The sequence below is a fragment of the Leucopleurus acutus genome (genome assembly GCF_964270905.1).
Source record: "Leucopleurus acutus genome assembly, chromosome: 2".
Classification (NCBI taxonomy): domain Eukaryota; kingdom Metazoa; phylum Chordata; class Mammalia; order Artiodactyla; family Delphinidae; genus Leucopleurus; species Leucopleurus acutus.
In genome coordinates this window covers 148454733-148476696 of record NC_139143.1, presented here as the reverse complement: position 1 = coordinate 148476696, position 21964 = coordinate 148454733, and the positions used below count along the sequence as shown (strand labels likewise).

The following is a 21964-nucleotide window of genomic DNA, read 5'->3' as shown; positions in this document are numbered from 1 at the left end:
TTCCTTGCTGGATTCAATTCTATCTACCCTCTTAAAAAAACGATCCAGTGATGTCTGGGTAGTACTGTACCAGCTATATCACCGCTGCTTTTTACGCTTGCTTCTGGACATCCTGGGCTTGAAATAAAGATACTGCACTCTATACAGTACTGTACAGTAAAGTTCACAAAAGCACAAACACTTGTAGAGGATGCACACATGTGACAATGTACTCCAGACACATGAACTTACATGACTGGACATGCGAACACACGTTCGAATCTTTGAAAGTTTGCAACTTGAAGGTTCGTATGTAGGGGACTTATTGTAGAGGAAACTGTAGATTCTTTCCAACTCTAATATTGCAAGATACTGAACACCAGAGACCCATGTTCCATAAGCTAGGTCAAGAAATTCTGTCACTATCATAGAATATTGGTAACCTCTTCCCGATTCCCTGATGAAATTAGGATAATGGATATAATGTTTTCAGTTTTAAGATTTTTTCCCTATACATTTCTTCTTAAACTTTTGATGGCTGCTGTTGTTCAGTGTGATGGTAAATTTTATGTGTCAACTTGGCTGGGCCATGATGCCAGATATGTGATCAAACATTGTTCTGGATGTTTCTATAAGGGTGTTTTTGGATGAGCTTTACGTTTAAATTGGTGGACTTTTTGAATAAAGCAGATTGCCCTCCATAATGTGGGTGGACCACAGCCAATCAGGTGAAGGCCTGAAGAGAACCAAAGGCTGTGACCCCCTGAGCAAGAGGGACTCCTCCAGCAGATGCCCTCAGACTTCATCTGCAATATCAGCTCTTCCTACTTCTCCAGCACAATGCCTCTGGATTCAAATTCTCTTTCCTGAGTCTCCAGCCTGCCAGCATCCTCCATCAGATTTTGGACTCACCAAGCATCCACAATCATGTGAACCAATTTAAAAAAAAGTAAATCTCTTTCTCTACATATACATATCCTATTGATCTATTTCTCTGGAGAACCGCAACTAATTAATACACTCAGTTATACTAAAAATCATTCCTGTATCCTGAGGGTGCCAACAACTTTGATAAGCACTTAACATACACTACTCTAATACAGAGGTACTCAGAGTGCCTTGCTTTAAAGTTCCATCTGCACCTGCCAGTTGTGTGTCCTGGGGCAAGTCCCTTAAATTCTGTGCCTCCGGTTTCTCATTTAAAAAATGAAGCTGAGAATCGTTCCTTGCATAGGGTTGTTTTAAGGATTAAATGAGATGATCCAAGTAAGGAACTTTAAATGGTACCTGGCAGCTATTAAACACTGAATAAATATTAGCTCTTGTGATGATAATGATGACGATAGTCAGTATACTATTTTCTTATATTTCCAATGAGGAAATCCAGGTTTAGGGAAATTAAAGTACCTTATCCAAGACCACAGAGCTATTACTACTGGGCAGACCTGGATTCAAACTCAGGCTCCTAAGTCGGAGCTCTTGCCACAATATCTAGTACGCAATGCTATTTAATCTGACATACACTTTGGTACTTATTTTGATATTTCATGGAGTTCCACGAAGAGCACTCGCCACTCCACTATTTCATGAGCCTGTGAACACACTGCTATAAACTGAGTACTCCTCTAGTGAATCACGATCATGATCCATTTATAAAATATTACTAGAAATACTGTTTTTCTGGAATGCGCCAACAGTGTACATGCAAGTAAATTTTTGTGATCAAAAACAGCTCTGATATTCAAAATTCAACCAGATGCAGAAACCTAGAACTCTCCATAGAATCTTCCCTCTCTTCCTCATCCCTTTTCCACCAAGTCCTAGTGAGCCCATCTGCTAAGCATCTGTATCCAGTTCTAGTTCAGGCCACTTCACCAGTCTCCTACCTGGTTTTCTGGCCTCTAGTCCGTCTCCCACCAACTCATACTCCACAGGGCCACTGTATCTTAAATATCTTTAAACGCATCTGGTCATATTGTTTAAAATCTTTCAACGGCTCCCAACAGTTTTCAGAATACAATTCATACTCAGGGGGTTGAGTCCTTGCCTATCTGTGAGCCTCATCTCCTGTCTTCACCTATATTTTGCTCCCAATGTACATGAAGATGGAAGATGTGCTTTCTGTACCATGTTCCGTCATGCCTCTGTGACGTCACCAAAACTGTTCCCTTTGCCCAGATCACCTTCCACACCTTCTTCCTGGGTTCGCCTATTCTTTCAACAAGATTCAGTTTAAATGTCACCGCCTCCAGGAAGGCTTCTGTAACCCCCTTGTCTCTGCTCCCACAACCCCAGTATGCTTCCCATGGGTAACAATGGTCTGTTTGCTTGTCTGTTTCTCCCCCAAGGCAGTTTTACCTTGATTTACATGATTTACCTTCGTGTTGCCATTGCTTGGCATTCTACCTGGCACACAGGAGACAGTGAATAAATGTGTGAGCGAGGTTCTTAAAAGTTAAAAGAGTAAGCTGGGACGAAGTGAGACAGTGGCATAGACTTATATACACTACCAAATGTAAAATAGATAGCTAGTGGGAAGCAGCTGCGTAGCACAGGGAGATCAGCTCGGTGCTTTGTGACCACCTAGAGGGATGGGATAGGGCGGGTGGGAGGGAGATGCAAGAGGGAGGAGATATGGGGATATATGTATGTGTATAGCTGATTCACTTTGTTATAAAGCAGAAACTAACACACCATTGTAAAGCAATTATACTCCAATAAAGATGTTAAAAAAAAAGGTAAAAGAAAAAAACAATTTAAAAGACAAGTTCAAACCTCAGTTTTGTCAGAGTCATCATTTCCTAGTAACTCATCATCCTCTTCTCTCCCTGAGCCTCTTGGGGGTCCTGGCTGGTGTTTTGGGGTTTCACCAGGATCCTCGACGCTTATTGTGGTGGCATCTGGGTTTGCTGCTACAGAAGTGGCTGTATCACCAAATTCTGCAATCAATTAGAGTACAAGGGTATCAGTGACCTTACCCACACTGGAAATGCCATACTTTTAATTTAAAGACAAGCTGTTACAACCTCAGCTTTGCTATAGACCCTAACTGAGACAAGTGGCAAAAGGCTCTGAAAAAAAATCTCATCTAGAAATCAAGCTGACAAAGAAAAATGATTACGAAAACAACAGAATTTGAAGTCAGACCAGAATTTTAGTCCTGGCTCAGTTACTTACTAAGTATTCAAGCCTGAGTAACTTAACCTCTATAAGCTTCAGTGTTCTCATCTATACGATGGGGAGAATAATATTTATTTTCAGGAATTTTGGGAAAGTTAGGACTATTACTCAAGTAAAGCCCTTAGCAGAGTGCCTGGCCAGTAGCAGGTAACCAATCTAACCCTCTCTTCTTTGATTCAAGTTCAAAAAAACTTAATGGAAGTTATTTTTTCCAATAAGTCCTATGTAATCACTACAGAAAACACGAGGACAAAAATGAAAGTAGAGGGCTTCCCTGGTGGCGCAGTGGTTGAGAGTCCGCCTGCCGATGCAGGGGACATGGGTTCGTGCCCCGGTCCGGGAAGATCCCACATGCCGTGGAGTGGCTAGGCCGGGGAGCCATGGCTGCTGAGCCTGCGCGTCCGGAGCCTGTGCTCCGCAACGGGAGAGGCCACGACAGTGAGAGGCCCTCGTACCGCAAAAAAAAAAAAAAAAAAAAAAAGAACAGAATAAAAATCACTCTTAGTCCCATCCACATAAAAGCAAACACTATTAACTTTGGGTATATTTCCTTTTCTCTAGAGTAGATTCATGCCAGTGATGATCATTCACTCAACAAATATTTACTGCGTGCCTACAGTGTACCAAGTACTGATTTAGGATGCGACAGTACTATGTAAACAATGTTGTACCCTGCTCCATCTGCCAGGGATTATAGAAAAAATTATTTTTTTCATATTATATCAGTCTTTAAAATGATCAGTTATGTGGCTACATAACAGTTCATCAGCTGGAGGTGGGAATAGTAGGAGAGAGACACCGCAAGTTAACACAATGATTCCACTGTTATTGGATGTTTGGGTGCTTCTCGTTTTTCATCAGTACAAATAACACTGTAAGGAGCATCTGTGAGGAGAAAGCTTTTGGGGTTATTGCCTTAGTATGAACACTACCAGTGTGATCACCAGGTCAAAGGGTGCAGACCATCTTTAAGGCTCTTGAGCCATCCTGCTAAACTGTTCTCCAAAAGAACCTCACCTATTCATGTCCACCAGCAATGACTGTGACTTCCTGTCTCTGGGCATCCTAACAAACTTTATTTAGCTGCTCTTAGATAAAATTTAGGGCAGCTGTGGAATTTGGCAGGACTCAGGAAGGAGGCCAGCAGGGCAACACTGTAACACTACAATCATGGCAGTAGGATGGGGCTCTTGGATAATCGAGCCCAATCTTACTGCCTTTCAGCTACGCAAATAGTTTTATGGAGAGAATTAAAGTGACTGAAGTTAATAAGGTGGCTGATCCGTAACAACTACTCAAGCTTCGGTCTCCCATGTTTTGGCAGCATGAGGCTCTGGAATGAGAGGGTCCTCTGTTTAAGACAAGACTCTAGCACTCCATGACCTTGGGCAAATCACTCCATATCTCTGAGTCTCTGTTTCTTCAACTATAAAAAGTAGAAAATACTTATCTCGCAGAGAGATTTTGAGGATGATATGAGATAATAAATACTGTTATTGCTATCATTTACTGACTGGACAGGGCACTGACATTTAAAAAGATGGTTATAACTTTGCCTGAGGGAATCAGTCCAAGGAAGAGATATTTAAGTTTCATATTTTAAAAACAGTAGTTTACCAGGGGAAATGACATGCCAGAAGGAGGAACGGAGTGTCACTTTAGAGGTATCAAGCCCAAAGAGGTTCGAGAGATGATAACTCATCTAGTTGATGGGATTAGGAAAGGCTACTTGGAAAAGGTGCCGTATGAGAAGGATGGCCAGAAGCAGTGGGGATGGCATCTCAGGCAAAGAGTATGGGATGAGCAAGACCCAGAAGACAGAAAATGTGTTCCGTGTGTGAAGAACAGCAGATGGAAAGTCTGATTTTAATGTAGGATGTGCGTACCTCGCACATGACTATTCACATATTCTGCTCTGTATTAGTTATTCTTGTCCATCTCAGTGCCTTGAGGGCAAGACTGGTATGTTTCCTATTTCTGCCACCAACATTATCTGCTTCTACATCCTACGCTATGTTTTGCCTCTGTTCCTTTCCTGACACAATGTCTCCCACCTGCAGGGCCCTGACCTTCACGTTTTCATTTAACACTACCATTTTTCCTCGGAGAAGCTTTCCATGACCCCCACAGCACCCTGTGTTCTTTTCTAAAGAGCCAAGTCTTTAACATGGTGTAGAAAGTCCTGTGTGACTTGGCTCCTGCTTCCTCTCAAACCTCACCTTGTGACAGGCCTCCCCCACCATCCGTGCTCTGGTACTCTGGCCTTCTTTTAATTCCTTGGGAAAGAAAATGAAACAGACTTCCTCCCTTCTCAAGTACTCTGCACGTGCTGTTCTTTACACTTGAACTTTCTTGCACTGTACTCCCAGATAGGATGACCAAGGAAGGCCTCTGGAATGAAGTGAGATTTAAGCAGAGCAAGGGAACAAGCCATGTGGCTATCTGGACTAAGAATGTCCCAAACAGAAGGATGGCTCAAAAGCCCTAAGCTGTTAGTGTACCTGGCATCTAGGAGGGACAGTGATGAGGCCCATGTGGGTAGGCAGAGAGAAAGGGCTAGAGTAGCAGGAGATGAAATCAGAGGCAGTGGAGGCCTGGATCATGTAGGGCCTCCTAAGCACAGAAAGGGCTCTGCCTTCCACTCCTAGTGAGATGGGAGCCACTGGAAGTTTTAGAAGGAATGACGTGATCTGACTTGGTTTTAAAGGTCTACTCTGGCTGCAAAATACAGACTGTAGGGGGGTAAGGGAGGATGCAGGAAGACCTGAAGGAAGGTAAGGGCTATAATCCAGACATAAGGTGATGGTGACCTTGAGCACAGTGGGATAGCGGTAGAGGTGGCGAGAAGTGGTCAGATGCTGGTTGTATTTTGCAGATGGAACTGACAGTATTGGCCGATGAAGTGGATTTCTCTTTAAACATCGTATCTCTTCCTTAGATAGTAGTAAGACAGCGTATGTTGTGATGCCTGGGTTCAAACCCAGCTTTACCACTTACTAGAACCTTTAAGCAAATGACTTAATTTTCCTGTGCTTCAGTTTCCTCATTGGTAAAATAGGGAGAATAAAATAACTATTTCATAAAGTTGACATAAGGAGTAAATGAGTAAATATTTGTAAAGCACTTAGAACACTGCCTGCCATTTAGGAAATACTATACAAGTGTTTACAAGGCAAATGAGCGTTCGTCAATCCCCAGCTTAGGTCAGGCTCTGGGTTATGAGTTATGAACTTTTCCTCCAGCACTTTCATAGTTTATAGATATATATTTAAATGATCATTTAACAAATAAATGTCTCCCTACCTACACTGAGAGCTTCATAAGGGAAGAAACTGTTCACTCTTCTACCCTGGTAACTAGAACAATTCCCTGGTTCATGGTCACACTCATGAGAGATTTACTGAGTCAGTGAAGGAATGACCTGATCACATTTCATTATAATTATCTTTTTACACTTTTATCTACTCTACCAGTGTAAAAAGCTTCTCCTTTATCTTTTGATCTCCTGTATCTAGCAGAATTCTAAGCACAAAACAGGTGCTCAATAAATGCGTGTTGAACTAAAGCAAGAACTCTATAAACATTCTCTGTAATCACTGCACTAAATGTATGATATTATCAATCTGAAGGGCTGTTTGGCAAAAAAGAACAGCTGATGTGAACAAATAGAATAACCTGAGTGTGGCAAACATTCTTTTACCAAGATGTCTGAAATGATCTTCTTTAATACATGCACCAGCATAGCAACGGAAATTCTGCTGTGACTGCAGAAATACTGATCATAAAAGGTGGGCACCCAACGGATGTACCTTCAAACTGCAAGTCATCTACAGCTGCCATTCAGCGAAGGGTCTTCTCCCAATTATTAGGAAGATAATTTACAGAGGTCTAAAAAGGAAAAATAAATAAATTTCATATGATAACATTAAAAATCTACAAACGAATCTTATTTCAGCATTAGAAATGGTATTGCTTTTCCTTGCGTCCTTTTTTAGTGGGATCCGATAGTTTTATATAAAGATAACCATTTAGCATCAGATACTATTAAAACTGTTATAAACAAAAAACTAATGATGGGGGGCTCCATTGGTTCCATGCAATCTCACTGTGTGGGTGTTTAAGGGCCAGGTGCAGCCTGGAGATGGAAGAATGAGGAAGGGGAGGCTGGGGTTTGAGAGAGGTGGCTATGAGGGCAGTGGAGAGCAAAGGCTGTCAGCCTAGCCAGTGGTTAAGGGCACAGGCTCTGGAGTCGAACAGACCTGGGTTTGATTCCCGATTCTGCTGCTTCTGGCCGTAACACTGTGGGCTCCTGGGGGGCCTCAATTTTCTCATCTGTAAAATGGGTTCATAATTGTACCTACTCACACGATACTGGGTGCCATTAACTGAGGCAAGTAAGTGTATAGGCGCTTAGTGCATAGCGAAGCAATTAGTAGGCGCTGGAGTGATGGGGACCCTACAGCCTGGGGCACCGTGAGTCCGGAGCGGTCTGGGAAAGAGCTACCCAAGAACCACGGACAGTGTTTTAGGAGGAGAAGCTGGGCCGCAGCGGCCCGGGTGGGCAGGAGATCCCGAGTTCCCTCAGTCCCGGGCCGGCCCCACAGACCCCGCCACCTCACCTCGCGGGGCTCGGCGTCCAGCTGGTGCGAGGAAGCCTCGGACCTCAGATTCTGCGAGCAGGCTCTGGTCCCGCCGAGTTGCCGGAAACCGGAGATCCGAGGGGCAGACCTTCTCCACCTCCTCCGGGTAGAGCCCCGCCTCCTTAAAAAGACAGCACCTCCCGGAGACGCCGCTTCCCGAGACCTCTGCGGGCAACTGTACCGAAGCTCGCTTCCTCTGCGGCCCCTCGAAGGGCTAGGCTTCGGCTCTTAAAGAGGCAGGTGGCGCTGGGCGGACCGGTGGGGACGTGAGAGGGTCCGCCTTGGCTCACCTCGCTCCGGGGGTGGGGGGCGCAGAGAATTCTGGGTTTACTTTATGTTTGGTTATACCTCTTTTCTTATTGAAATATAAAGTAGCGTAACGGAAGACGATTGTGAAAAGAAAAAAATGTCATCAATCCCCCCATTCTTTTTTGGCCATAAAAATTTAATTAACCAGTGAGGGAGAACGAGTCAATTAGTTTTTGAGTGTTGAATCAGTGATCTAGGGAAGGATGATGTCTGTTCCTAGGGACACCCCCGTAAGTGAGGTAATTTGTTCCTTCACTCCTGCGACGGTCTACCTTATGCCCTTGGAGCAGTGAGGGGTGACTGGAGATTGGCCTCACTCCCCGCTCTGTCCCCGCCTCGGCATCTGACCACCACCTTGACTGTAGCAGGGGCCCAGTAAACGACGGTGAAGTTGCACTGAGTGAGCCGGTGAGAAACATTTTGCCCCGCCACCAGTCTTTGCTTGGTTATCACCTACACAACCCTCCAGATGTCGGTACCCTTCCCTCCTCCTAGGGAAAGCCTGCCTTCGCCTCCCAGGACTTCTTTTGCTCCCATAGTCCCCTGTGCTTGCTTAAACCATGGCAGTTGTTATTGTTTGCCTATCTTTGCCGGCGTGGGAGTGCTTTGGGGGGAAGGATCAGGAATGACTCTGGTCTCCAGGTCCTCAAGGCAGCCCAGAACCAGGGACGCGATAGCTACTCACTGAAGGTTAACTGTAGAGCGATCAAGTTCTGGCTGTCTGAGCAGCATAAGCCAAATTCACTGCCTACACAAGGTGGAACCTTTGACTTTGGCCTCACTACACTGGGCCCTTATGGTCAATCGGAATGGCTTATTACATCTGACTAATAAAATAGTTACACACATACGGAGCGTATTTATTGAACTGACATTGTGATCAGGCTTTATACATGCAGATCTCTAATTCTCAGAACAATCCAGCAAGCTTGAGGTGATTATCCTCATTTTATAAAGAGAAAGCTGGGGCTTCCCTGGTGGCGCAGTGGTTGAGCGTCCGCCTGCCGATGCAGGGGACGCGGGTTCGTGACCCGGTCCGGGAAGATCCCACATGCCGCAGAGCGGCTGGGCCCGTGAGCCATGGCCGCTGAGCCTGAGCGTCCGGAGCCTGTGCTCTGCAATGGGAGAGGCCACAACAGTGAGAGGCCCGCGTAAAGCAAAAAAAAAAAAAAAAAAAAAAGAGAGAGAAAGCTGAGGTTAGCGTATGTATGTGCAGGGTACTTTGGCTGAATGTGTACCAGGAATGAATTGCAACACATGAATTCAGTGTGCAAATGTATCAAACACTTCTTATGCCCCATGGCAGATCCTCTTGGCTTCATCAGCTTCTTATTTCACCACCACTGATCTTATTCCAGCTTCAGCAGCTGTAACCTAAGTGAGCTTCACCTCAAGTCCATAACTCGGGCTTCTCGCTTTCTGCATCAGGGCTTGTGTCTTGATACCTTGGGATTATGGGACTGCTGGAACCGTTCAGCCAGAAGTGCGGAAGTGGGGAGCGGTCAATGCCTCATGGGACAAATCTTTGACCGATGGAGTCAGTAACTGATGAATACATGCTTCTCTCTTTTTCCCCTCAGACTCTCCTCAGATATTTCATACAGCTTTCAAACTGTCTTGCAGGATCAAACAACCAAATGCCTTTGGAAGTGGCCAATTTGACTAGATAATTCTTTGTAGAGCACCCTCAACAAAGAATTGCACCCTTGCACTGGTTCTCCTTCCTCCCCTCCACCATTGCATTGCAATTCACCCTTGCAATAGCTCTCCTTTCTCCTCTGTTTTACAACTCCTGTCCTTCACTCCTGATCCTTGGACTCACACTTGCCAATAAACTACTCACATGAGATGAGGAACCCACACTGTCATGTTGGTCAAGAGTGGCCCCAGAAAGCAGCCCTCAGGATGGAATTTTGGAACCAGACTCCTCACCAGTCAGATGGCAACAACAACCCCATTGCTAGTGATATGTGTGTGTGTGTCAGGCCGGGGGGGGGCGGGCAGTGATAACACCTAGACTATATATTTCTTCTCTTGGAAACAGAAGTAAAAGTTTTATTGATATATTAATTATAATGATATGTAAGTTTTGGCTCAAAACAAGACAAGAATCAAAGATAACTATACCGGTTTCACTAAAACAGCAATTCTCAACTGGGGACTATTTTGCTCCCAGGGATATTTGGCAATATGTGAAGACATTTTTTTTTAAAGAATTTTATTGGGATTTCCCTGGTGGCGCAGTGGTTAGGAATCCGCCTGTCAATGCAGGGGACACGGGTTCGATCCCTGGTTGGGGAAGATCCCACATGCTGTGGAGCAACTAAGCCCGTGCGCCACAACTACTGAGCCTGCACTCTAGAGCCCACACGCCACAACTGCTGAAGCCTATACCCTCTAGGGCCCACGCTCTGAAGGATGAGAAGCCCACGCACTGCAGCGAAGAGTAGCCCCCACTCATGGCAACTAGAGAAGGCCCGCGTGCATCAGCGAAGACCCAAAGCAGCAAAAAAAATTTAAAAATAAAAACCATCATTCACTCTAAAAAAAATAATTTTATTGGAGTATAGTTGATTTTCAATGTTGTGTTAGTTTCAGGTGTACAGCAAAGTGATTCAGCTACATATATATATATATATATATATATATATATATATATTCATCTTTTTCAGATTCTTTTCCCATATAGGTTATTACAGAATATTGAGTAGAGTTCTCTGTGCTATACAGTAGGTCCTTGTTGGTTATCTATTTTATATATAGTAGTGTGTGTATGTTAATCCCAAGCTCCTAATTTATCCCTCCCCCACACGTTTCCCCTTTGGTAACCATAAGGTTGTTTTCAAAATCTGTGAGTCTGTTTCTGTTTTGTAAATAAGTCCGTTTATACCATTTTTTTAGAGTCCACAGATGAGTGATATCATGATATTTGTCTTTCTCTGCCTGACTTATGAAGTCATTTTTGATTGTCATGACTTGTGAGGTGCTACTGGCCAGGGTGCTTCTAAACGTCCTACAATGCAGAGGATACCCCTTCTCAACAAAGAATTATCTAGTTGAAAATGTCGATGGTGTCAAGGTTGAAAAACTCTGAGCTCAAAATGTTCATATTTCCTTAACTCATCTGTCCAACTATGGTAAGGAAGGTGAGCCCAGCTGATGATACTAATTAGAGCTCTAACTGCTCTGCGAGGGGAATGAACCAGTGAGAGAGAACCCACCCCACCCTCACCTAGATAGAATGGGGGAAGAATGCAGGAGGAAGAGAAGCAGAGGAGCAAGTCTTGCTTTGATGGACAGGGATGGGGGTGGAGGGGACGGTCTGAAAAGTATGAGCCTTGTTAGATGCTGCATGTGATCCTGACAGAGTCCCCTGGCTTTCCACAGGGGAAAGCTGGTGACCCCACAGCTGAGCCATGCTCCAGAAAGTGTCTCCAACACCTGCTGAGTGACACCCATCCCAGGGAGAAGAAGGCTGCTGGCCTTTGCATCATCGTCTCAGGTGCAATGTTAGAGAACTGCCACTGATTATTTTGGCAAATGCCCTGTTTTTATAGCGTGAGCTCTGAGTCAGCTCAAATAAAACCAAGACCTGAGAATGGAGCTTTCCAAAGGAGATGTCAGACAAGTCACATAATGACAATTGTCTGTGAATGGGACTTTTTGAAGAGCTCCAAACCTATTCTTCCCCTTCCAGTGGTTACTAAATTGCTAATTTTTGCAACAACCATGGTTGTGAAGCTGTTGTTTTTCAAGGCTACCTTGGAGCGGGGAGAGGGGAATGGGGCTAGAGCAAGTTAAAACACCACAAAGCTCACTGTTCTTACTAAGATTCAGCTATTTTAATTGAATAGACACTTCTCTGATTATCACAAACCTTTCTTTGATTAATTTACAGAATACCGAAAGAAGTTGATTTTGACAATTTTTGCCAGTGTTCTCATGCTTTTATGAAGGAGTGGGTTTTCAGAGATTCTTATTCTTCCATTCCAGAAGTGCTGCTAATTTACTTACATTAAATGCATTTATTTTTATATATAGTTATTTCAGTCATCTTTTTCACATTAATTACTTCTTTATATCTTCTTTACCTTTTTTTTGTATCTTTATTGGAGTATAATTGCTTTACATTGTTGTGTTAGTTTCTGCTGTACAACGAAGTGAATCAACTATATGTATACATATATCCCCATTTCTCCTCCCTCTTGAGCCTCCTTTATCCCACCCCTCTAGGTGGTCACAAAGCACTGAGCTGATCTCCCTGTGCTATGCAGCAGCTTCCCACTAGCCATCCATTTTACATTTGGAAGTGTATATATGTCAGTGCTACTCTCTCACTTCGTCCCAGCTTCCCCTCTCCACACCCCCAACCTGTCCTCAAGTCCGTTATCTACTCTGTGTCTTTATTCCTGCGCCACCACTAGGTTCACCAGTACTACTTTTTTAGATTCCATATATATGTGTTAGCATATGGTATTTGTTTTTCCTTCTGACTTACTTCACTCTGTATGACAAAATGTAGGTCCATCCACCTCACTACAAATAACTCAATTTCATTTCTTTTTATGGCTGAGTAATATTCCATTGTATATATGTGCCACATCTTCTTTATCCATTCATCTGTCGATGGACACTTAGGTTGCTTCCATGTCCTGGCTATTGTAAATAGAGCTGCAGTGAACATTGTGGTACATGACTCTTTTTGAATTATGGTTTTCTCAGGGTATATGCCCAGTAGTGGGATTGCTGGGTCATATGGTAGTTCTATTTTTCATTTTTTAAGGAACCTCCATACTGTTCTCCACAGTGGCTGTATCAATTTACATTCCCACCAACAGTGCAGGAGGGTTCCCTTTTCTCCACACCCTCTCCAGCATTTATTGTTTGTAGATGTTTTGATGATGGCCATTGTGACTGGTGTGAGGTGACACCTCATTGTGGTTTTGATTTGCATTTCTCTAATGATTAGTGACGTTGAGCATCTTTTCATGTTCTTTCACTAGCTATTTTCTTCTTGCTAGTTCAAAGTTATACATCCATTTTATTTTATTTTGGTTGTTGCTTTTAACTCATTTTATTTATTTTTTCCTGTCTGCTTTTTAAGCTTATTTATATATATTTATATATGTATATATATATATATATATATATATAAAATACTCTATTGAGCAAGTGGCTCCTAATCTGTTATTTAACACATTCCCCCATCTTTATTTATTTTATTTTATTTTATTTTAATTTTTAAAATATATTTTTGGCTGCATTGGGTCTTTGTTGCTGCACGCGGGCTTCCGCTAGTTGCGGCGAGTGGGGGCTACTTTTCATTGTGGTGTGCGGGCTTCTCATTGCTGTGGCTCCTCTTGTTGTGGAGCACAGGCTCTAGGCATGCAGGTTTCAGTAGCTGTGGCTCGCAGGCTCTAGAGCGCAGGCTCAGTAGTTGTGCCACATGGGCTCCGTTGCCCAGCGGCATGTGGGATCTTCCCGGACCAGGACTCGAACCTGTGTCCCCTGCATTGGCAGGCGGATTCTTAACCACTGTGCCACCAGGATGCCCTCCCCCCAGTCTTTAATTCAACAATTGTGTATTTGTTTCCTAAAACTTCTATTTGACTCTTTTAGAAATCATTTTGGGCAGCCTATTAATGCTTTTTTGTTTTAATCTAGGAAGGCAAATGATTTAATAGCTTACTGGTGGAAGCTGATCTTTGCTGTCAGGGTGCCCTGGCGCCTATGAGTGCTTTAAACCTTTAATACATAGTTATAGCTATTTAAATAGTCTTATTGATAATTCCAATGTCTGAAATTCTTGAGGATCTAAACGTTGTTTCTGCTGATTCTCACTCACGGTGGTTTGTTTCTTTGTGTGTTGATAATCTTTGTGAGCTCATATTAGTTTCACCCTAATCTATGTGAATCCTCAATATCTAAATATTTTGTCTTTTCTAAAAAGTCCTATTTGGCTCTTTTATCAAAAGTACATGGTCATTTTTGACACCAAGATACAGGCGATACCTCTTCAGAGAGGAGTTGCTATTGCATCTTCCAGAAGCCAGGAGTCACTGCTGATAGGGGACCACTTCCATATCCTTTGAGGAGTTTCCATCTTAATACAGGAATCTCAGTCAGCTCTCCTATTCTACAGCTGATTCAGGGCTTAGTTTCACAACCACAGAGCTGATATTGGTGCCTATCAGGGCTGCTCTAACTTTTCTATTTGCCCAGGACTATTTTGCCCAGTTCCCTACTTTGGTTTTACCCAATGATATTATTTATGTTTATGTATATACATATGTGTGAATGCTTGGAGGTATTCCCTTAACTCTTATGAAAGCAGTACGTTAAATAGTTATTTCATGGAAAAGCTAACTGTTTAGTGAGCAAAAGTTTGACGTACTGCCAGAAATGAAATTCTCAACTAACCTTTCTAGTACTCAGAATTCCAAGCATGCACAAAAAAGTAACGAACAATATAATGAAATCCCGTATACCATCATCTATATTTACTTATTGCAATTTTGCTATTGATCCCCCTTTTCCTTCTTTCTTTTTAAGGTTTTGTAAGGTCACTTTTAAAACTTAAACACATTTGTTTTGAAGAGAAACTTCTATTGACTCCATGAAATGGAAAACCATGATCTCTTGCCAGTAATAGAATGTAACCATAATAATAAATAAAATGAAAATCAAAGTTATTAAAAATTAAGAAAATAAACAATAAGATATAAAAGTAATAATGAATTGATTTATACAAATACATACCTGAAAAGTTTTCCAGTGAGAATAAAGGAATAACTTATGATCAATCAGTAATGAAGATATGTATATTAAACTCATTGCCTCTTCATTTAAAATAAGGATTAGTTTCTAGAATAATAAAATGATTCTTTCCTTTGGTTTTGATGTTATAGCACCAAGAATCCCAACTCCCAACACATATCTGCAACTGGAAAGGAAGGGCAAAACATATTTAACCACTTTTTAGATTTCAGTTATACATATTTATAACTACTTTGTATTCTAAACAATTGTCAGCTTCCAAAGTGATGGTTGATGTACTGCTGAAAATAACAGAATTACTGGAGTTTTGAAATATTTATGGGCAGCCTGTGTAACATGGTGTATCAGAGGTCCACCCCAAGGTCCAATGATTTGTAGGAGGTCTCAGAGAACTTATAGTCATACTCATAGCTATGCTTTAACAGTGAAAGGATACAAGAGAAAATCAGCAAAGGGAAAAGGCACATGGGGCCAAAGTCCAGGGAAAACCTGGCATAACCTTCCAAGGGTTCTCTCCCAGTGGAGTCACACAGGATACACTTAACTCTTCCAGCAACAAGCTGTGACAACATGGGTGAAATATCGTCTACCAGGGAATCTCATCAGAGAACAATGCCCAAGGTTTCTACTGGGGGCTAGTCACATAGTCATCCTCTGTCTAGCATGTACCTAAATTCTAAATTCCCAGAAGGAAAGCAGGTTTTCACGGTAGCTAAAATGTGAAAGGAACCCAAATGTCCATCAACAGATGAAGGTATAAGCAAAATGTTTTTTGTTTGTTTGTTTGTTTGTTTGCGGAGCACAGGCTCCGGACGCGCAGGCTCAGTGGCCATGGCTCACGGGCCTAGCAGCTCCGCGGCATGTGGGATCGTCTTGGACCGGGGCACGAACCCGTGTCCCCTGCATCGGCAGGCGGACTCGCAACCACTGCGCCACCAGGGAAACCCAGAAAAATGTTTTATATACATACAATGGAATATTATTCATCCTTAAGAAAGAAGGAAATTTCACAGTATGCTACACATGGAAGAAACTTGAGGACTATGCTAAGTGAAATAAGACAGTCATAAACAGACAAGTACTGTATAATTCCACTTATATTAAGTATTTACAGTAGTCAAAAATCATAAAGACAGAAAATGTAATTGTGGTTGCTAGGAGCTAGCAGGAGGAGGGAATGGAGGATTATTGTTTAATGAGTATCATTTCAGTTTTACAAGATGAAAAGAGTTATGGTGATGGCTGCACAACAATGTGGATGTTCTTAATGCCACTGAACTATACACTTAAAAATGGTTATAATGGTAAATTTTATGTTATGTGTATTTTATCACAATAAAAAAACAAAAATAAAAAAGTAATAGGGCCAGTGATTGCAGATGTAGATCATATAGTTCTAATAACTTTACATAACAACTCTTTCCAAAAACAAAGGTAAGGGAATAGAAGAAGATACACTATGCTAACACTAATCAAAAGAGAGCTGGAATGACTATATTACTTTCAGACAGAGCAAACTTCAGAGCAAGGAAAATTGTCAGGGATAAAGACATTTTATAATGATAAAGCGGTCAATTCTCCAAGAAGGCATAAGCTTTAATGTGTAAGGCATAAGCTTTAATGTGTAACCTAACAACAGAGCATCAAAATACATGAGGCAAAAACTGATAGAACTGAAAGGAGAAATAGACAAATCCACTCTTATAGTTGGAGACTTTAATACCCCTCTGTCAGAAATGGATGGATCTAGCAGGCAGAAAATCAGAAAGGACGTAGGAGAATTCAACAGCACCATTGGTCAACTGGATGTAATTAACATCTATAGACCACTTCACCCAACAACAGTGGAATACACATTCTTCTCGAGCTTACATGGAACATTCACCAAGATAGACAACATTTGAAGCCATAAAACATACCTTAACAAAACAAACATAAATCAGAAATCATACAATATATGCTGTCAGACCACAGTGGAATCAAACTAGAAATCAATAACAGAAAAATACTTGGAAAACTCCAGAATACTTGTAGATTAAACAAAACACTTCTAAATAACACAGGGCCAAATAAGAAACCTCAAGATAAATTAAGAAATATTTTGAACTAAATGAAAATGAAAATACAACTTAACATTTGTGAGATGCAGCAGAAGTAGTACCTACAAGGAAATTAATAGCATTGAAAGCATATATTAGAAAAGAAAGGCCCGGGTTCAATCCCTGGTCGGGGAACTGAGATCCCACAAACAGTGCAATGTAGACAAAAAAAAAAAAAAAGAAGAAGAGGGTTTCCCTGGTGGCGCAGTGGTTGGGAGTCCGCCTGCTGATGCAGGGGACACGGGTTCATGCCCCGGTCCAGGAAGATCCCACATGCCGCGGAGCAGCTGGGCCCATGAGCCATGGCCGCTGAGCCTGCGCGTCCGGAGCCTGTGCTCTGCAACGGGAGAGGCCCGCATACCACAAAAAAAAAAAAAAAGAAGAAGAAGAAGAAAGAGAGAGAAATTTAAAATCAATAATCTAAGCTTCCACCTTAGCAATTTGGAAAAAGAAGAGAAAATTAAATTCAAAGTAGTCAGAAGAAAATAAATTAAAATTAGAGCAGAAATCAATGAAACTGAAAACAGGAAATCAATAGAGAAGATCCATGAACCAAAAGCTGGTTCTTTGAAAAGATGAATAAAATTGATAAACCAGGCTAAGTAAGAAAAAAAGAAAGAAGATGCAAGTTTCTAGTATCAGAAATGAAAGAAGGGATATCACTACCAATCCCATGGATATTAAAAGGATAATAAAGGGATACTAATAATTCTATACCCACACATGTGATAACATAGTAAAATGGACCAATTCTTTGAAAGACACAATCTGTGTAAACTTCCACCAGAAGAAATAAACAATCTGAATAGGCCTGTATCTTATTAAAGAATTTGAATAAATAATTAATAACCTTCCAAAACAGAAAAAGTACAGGCTCAGATAGGTTCACTGGTGAATTCTACCAAACAATTAAGGAAGAAATTATGCCAGTTTTCTACAATCTCATCCAGAAATTAGAAGGAGAGGGAATACTTCCTAACTCATTCTATGAAGCCAGCATTACCCTAATATCAAAACCAGACAAAGACATTACAAGAAAAGAAAATTAGAGGCCAATATCTTTCATGAATATAGACGCAAACATCCTCAACAAAATATTAGCAAATTGAATCCAACAATGATAAAAATTATTATATATCATGACCAAGTGAGATTTATTCCAGATATATAAAGCTGGCTCAACATTAAAAAATCAATTACTGTAATCCATTACATAAAAAGCCTAAAGAATAAGAATCACAGATCATATCAATACATGCAGAAAAAGCATTTGACAAAATTCAACACCCCTTAATTATAAAAATTCTCAGCAAACTAGGAATAAAGGGGGAACTTCCTCAAGTTGATAAAGAACGTCTACAAAAAACCTACAGCTAACATCATACTTAATGATGTTACAACTAGAAGCTCTCCTGCTAAGATCAGGAATAAGGCAAGAATATACCCTGATGGTTTGCACACTGGCCCCCTTACATGGAAGGCAGGGAGAGACCAAAGAAAGAGGCGGATCACTCCAGATTGGTAGGTGGCAGGATGGCGTTTTAAATAAGCAAGGGGATTTACGAGGCTTGCCTTGGGCAGCCACAAGACAAGTAGATCTCTGAACACACCCACCATTACCTTAAAAGTTTATACAGAGGACTTAACTGGGTTCAGTCATATATACCATCCAGATGGTCTCAACATCACATTACTATCTCAGGCTGCATACCTGGGTAGCTTCTAGCATGGGGAAGGCAAGCAGAACACACATTCCAAAGACAGGGGAGGAGGTGAGGAGCTTCTGATTGCCCAAGTCCAGCTTACAGGTTAACCAGTGGTCATGTCCTCTCAGTAATCTCTTCCAATATCCCCTCTCACCACTCTTTCAACATCATACTGGAAGTATGAAAAGGAAATAAGTGTATACAGATCAGGAAGAAATAAATAAAGCTTTCTTTGCTCATAGATTACACAATTGTTTATGTAGAAAATCTGAATGGGGCTTCCCTGGTGGCACAGTGGTTGAGAATCCACCTGCCAATGCAGGGGACACAAGTTTGAGCCCTGGTCCAGGAAGATCCCACATGCTGCGGAGCAACTAACCCCGTGCGCCACAACTACTGAGCCTGTGCTCTAGAACTGGCGAGCCACAACTACTGTACCCGCATGCTGCAAGTACTGAAGCCGGCGTGCCTAGAACCCGTGCTCTGCAACAAGAGAAACCACCACAATGAAAAGCCTGCGCACCGCAACGAAGAGTAGCCCCCACTCGCCGCAATTAGAGAAAGCCTGCATGCAGCAACGAAGACCCAACACAGCCAAAAATAAATAAAATAAATAAATTTAAAAAAAGGAAAAAAGAAAATCTGAATGAATTGACCAAAAAACTACTGGAACTAATAAGTGATTATAGCAAGTTTGAATGATACAAGGCTAATGCACAAAAGTCAATTGCTTTCCTATATACCAGCAATGAACAATTGGAATCTGAAATTTAAAATCATAATACCATTTACATTAGCACCCCCCACACTGAAATACTTAGGTATAAATCTAACAAAATATGTAGAAGATCTATACAAGGACACCTATAAAACTCTGATAAAAGAAATCTAGGAAGAGCTAAATAAATGGAGAGATATTCTATGTTCATGAATAGGAAGAGCCAGTTCTTCCTAACTTAATCTATAGAGTCAACACAATACCGACTGAAATCCAAGCAAGTTATTTTGTGCATATTGACCAACTGATTTCAAAGTTTATACAAAGAGGCAAAAGACCCAGAATAGCTAGCACAATATTGAAGGAGAAGAACAAAGCTGAAAGACTGACACGACTTGACTTCAAGACTTAATTTAAAGATATAGTAATCAAGAGAGTATGATATTGGCAAAAGAATAGACAAATAGATCAATGGAAAGAAGAGAAAGTCCAGAAACAGACCCACACAAATATAGCCATGTAATCTTTGACAAAGGAACAAAGGCAATACAAAGGAGACAAGAGAGTCTCTTTGACAAATGCTTCTGGAGCAACCAGACAGCCACATGCAAGAAAAATGTATCTAGGCACAGACCTCACACCTTTCACAAATATTAACTTGAAATGGATCTTAGACCTAAATATAAAACACAAAACCATAGAACTTGCAGATAACACAGGAGAAAAACTAGATGACCTTGAGTCTGGTGATGACTTTTAGATACAACACCAAAGTCACAGTTCATGCAAAAACAATTGATAAGTTGGACTTCATTAAAATTAAAAACATCTGCTCTGAAAAAGACACTGTCAAGAGGCTGAGAAGACAAGCTACAGACTGGGAGAGAATATTTGCAAAAGACATAGTTGATAAAGGACTGCTATCTAATGTAAACAAAGAACTCTTAAAACTCAACGATTAAAAAAAGAATAATCTGATTTAAAAATGAGCAAAAGATTGGAACAGACACTTCACCAAAGAAGATATACAGATAGCAAATAAATATATAAAAAGATGCTTAACATCATATGCCATTAGGGAATTGCAAATTAAAACAAGTGAGATACCATTACGTACCTCTTAGAATGGCCAAATTTCAGAACACAGACACCATCAAATGCTGGTGAGGATGTGGAGCAACAGGAACTCTCATTCATTGATGGTGGGAATATAGAATGGTGCATCCACTTTAGAAGACAGTTCGGCAGCTTCTTACAAAACTAACCATACTCTTACCATAAGATCCAGCAATTGTGTTCCTTGCTATTTACCCACATGAGTTGAAAACAAGTCCACGAAAAAACCTCACACAGATATTTATGGCAGCTGTCTTAGTCCATTCAGACTGCTATAACAGAATACCATACATAGACTGGGTAGATTATAAACAACAGAAATTTATTTCTCACAGCTTTGGAGGCTGGGAAGTCCAACATCAAGGGATCAGTAGATTTGGTATCTAGTGAGTGTCCACTTCCTGGTTCCTAGACAGCCACCTTCTTGTTGCATCCTCACATGGTGAAGGGGCAAGGGAGCTCTCTGGGGTCTCTCTTATAAGGGCACTAATCCCATTCACTAGGGCTCTACTCTAATTACCTAATCACCTCACAAAGACCCCACCTCCAAATACCATCTTTAGGGATTAAGTTTCAACATATGAATTTTGGGGAGATACAAGCATTCAGGCTATAGCAGCAGCTTTATTCATAATTGCCCAAATTTGGAAACAACCAAGATGTCCTTTATTAGGTGAATAGATGAACTGTGGTACATCCAGACAATGGAATATTATTCAACGATAAAAAGAAATGAGCTATCAAGTCATGAAAAAACAGGGAGGTGGGCTTCCCTGGTGGCTCAGTGGTTGAGAGTCCGCCTGCCGATGCAGGGGACACGGGTTCGTGCCCCGGTCCAGGAAGATCCCACGTGCCGTGAAGTGGCTGGGCCTGTGAGCCATGGCCGCTGAGCCTGCGCATCCGGAGCCTGTGCTCCGCAATGGGAGAGGCCACAACAGTGAGAGGCCCGCATACAGCAAAAAAAAACAAAACATGGAGGTTTCTTAAATGCATATTACTAAGTGTAAGAAACCAATCCGAAAAGGCTACATACTGTATAATTCCAACAATATGATATTCCAGAAAAGGTAAAACTATGGAAACACTGAAAAGATGAATGGTTGCCAGGGGAGAGGGAGGGATGAACAGGCGGAGCATAGAGGATTTTAGGGCAGCAAAACTGCTCTTTATGATACCATAATGGGGGATACGTACATATCACATATTTGTCAAAACCCATAGATTGTACACCACCGAGAGTGAACTCTAATGTAAGCTATGGACTTTGGGTGATAATGATTTGTTAACATAGGTTCATCAGTTGTAGCAGATGTACTACTCTGGTGGGATATGGACAGTGCGGGAGGCTGTGCATGTGCAGGGGCAGGAGGTATATGGGAACTCACTGTACTTTCTGTTTAATTTGCTGTGAATCTAAAACTGCTCCAAAAATAGCCTATT

General features: G+C 41.6%; 1 protein-coding gene across 2 annotated transcripts in view; it reads right to left on the bottom strand.

The window, feature by feature from the left end:
* The window catches only part of YIPF1 (Yip1 domain family member 1), a 35276-nt gene extending 27384 nt beyond the window's left edge, over nucleotides 1-7892 (bottom strand). Inside the window, exons 1-4 of one of the 2 annotated variants that reach the window (XM_082861127.1) lie at nucleotides 7779-7892; nucleotides 7419-7491; nucleotides 6969-7047; nucleotides 2755-2918 (exon numbers count right to left, since the gene is read on the bottom strand). In XM_082861127.1, coding sequence (XP_082717253.1) covers nucleotides 2755-2918; nucleotides 6969-6999 — 195 coding nt within the window. In that variant the 5' untranslated portion in view covers nucleotides 7000-7047; nucleotides 7419-7491; nucleotides 7779-7892. The remainder of the gene's footprint in view (nucleotides 1-2754; nucleotides 2919-6968; nucleotides 7048-7418; nucleotides 7492-7778) is intronic. The other variant, XM_082861126.1, reaches the window with a different exon arrangement.
* Nucleotides 7893-21964: the final 14072 nt, after the last annotated feature.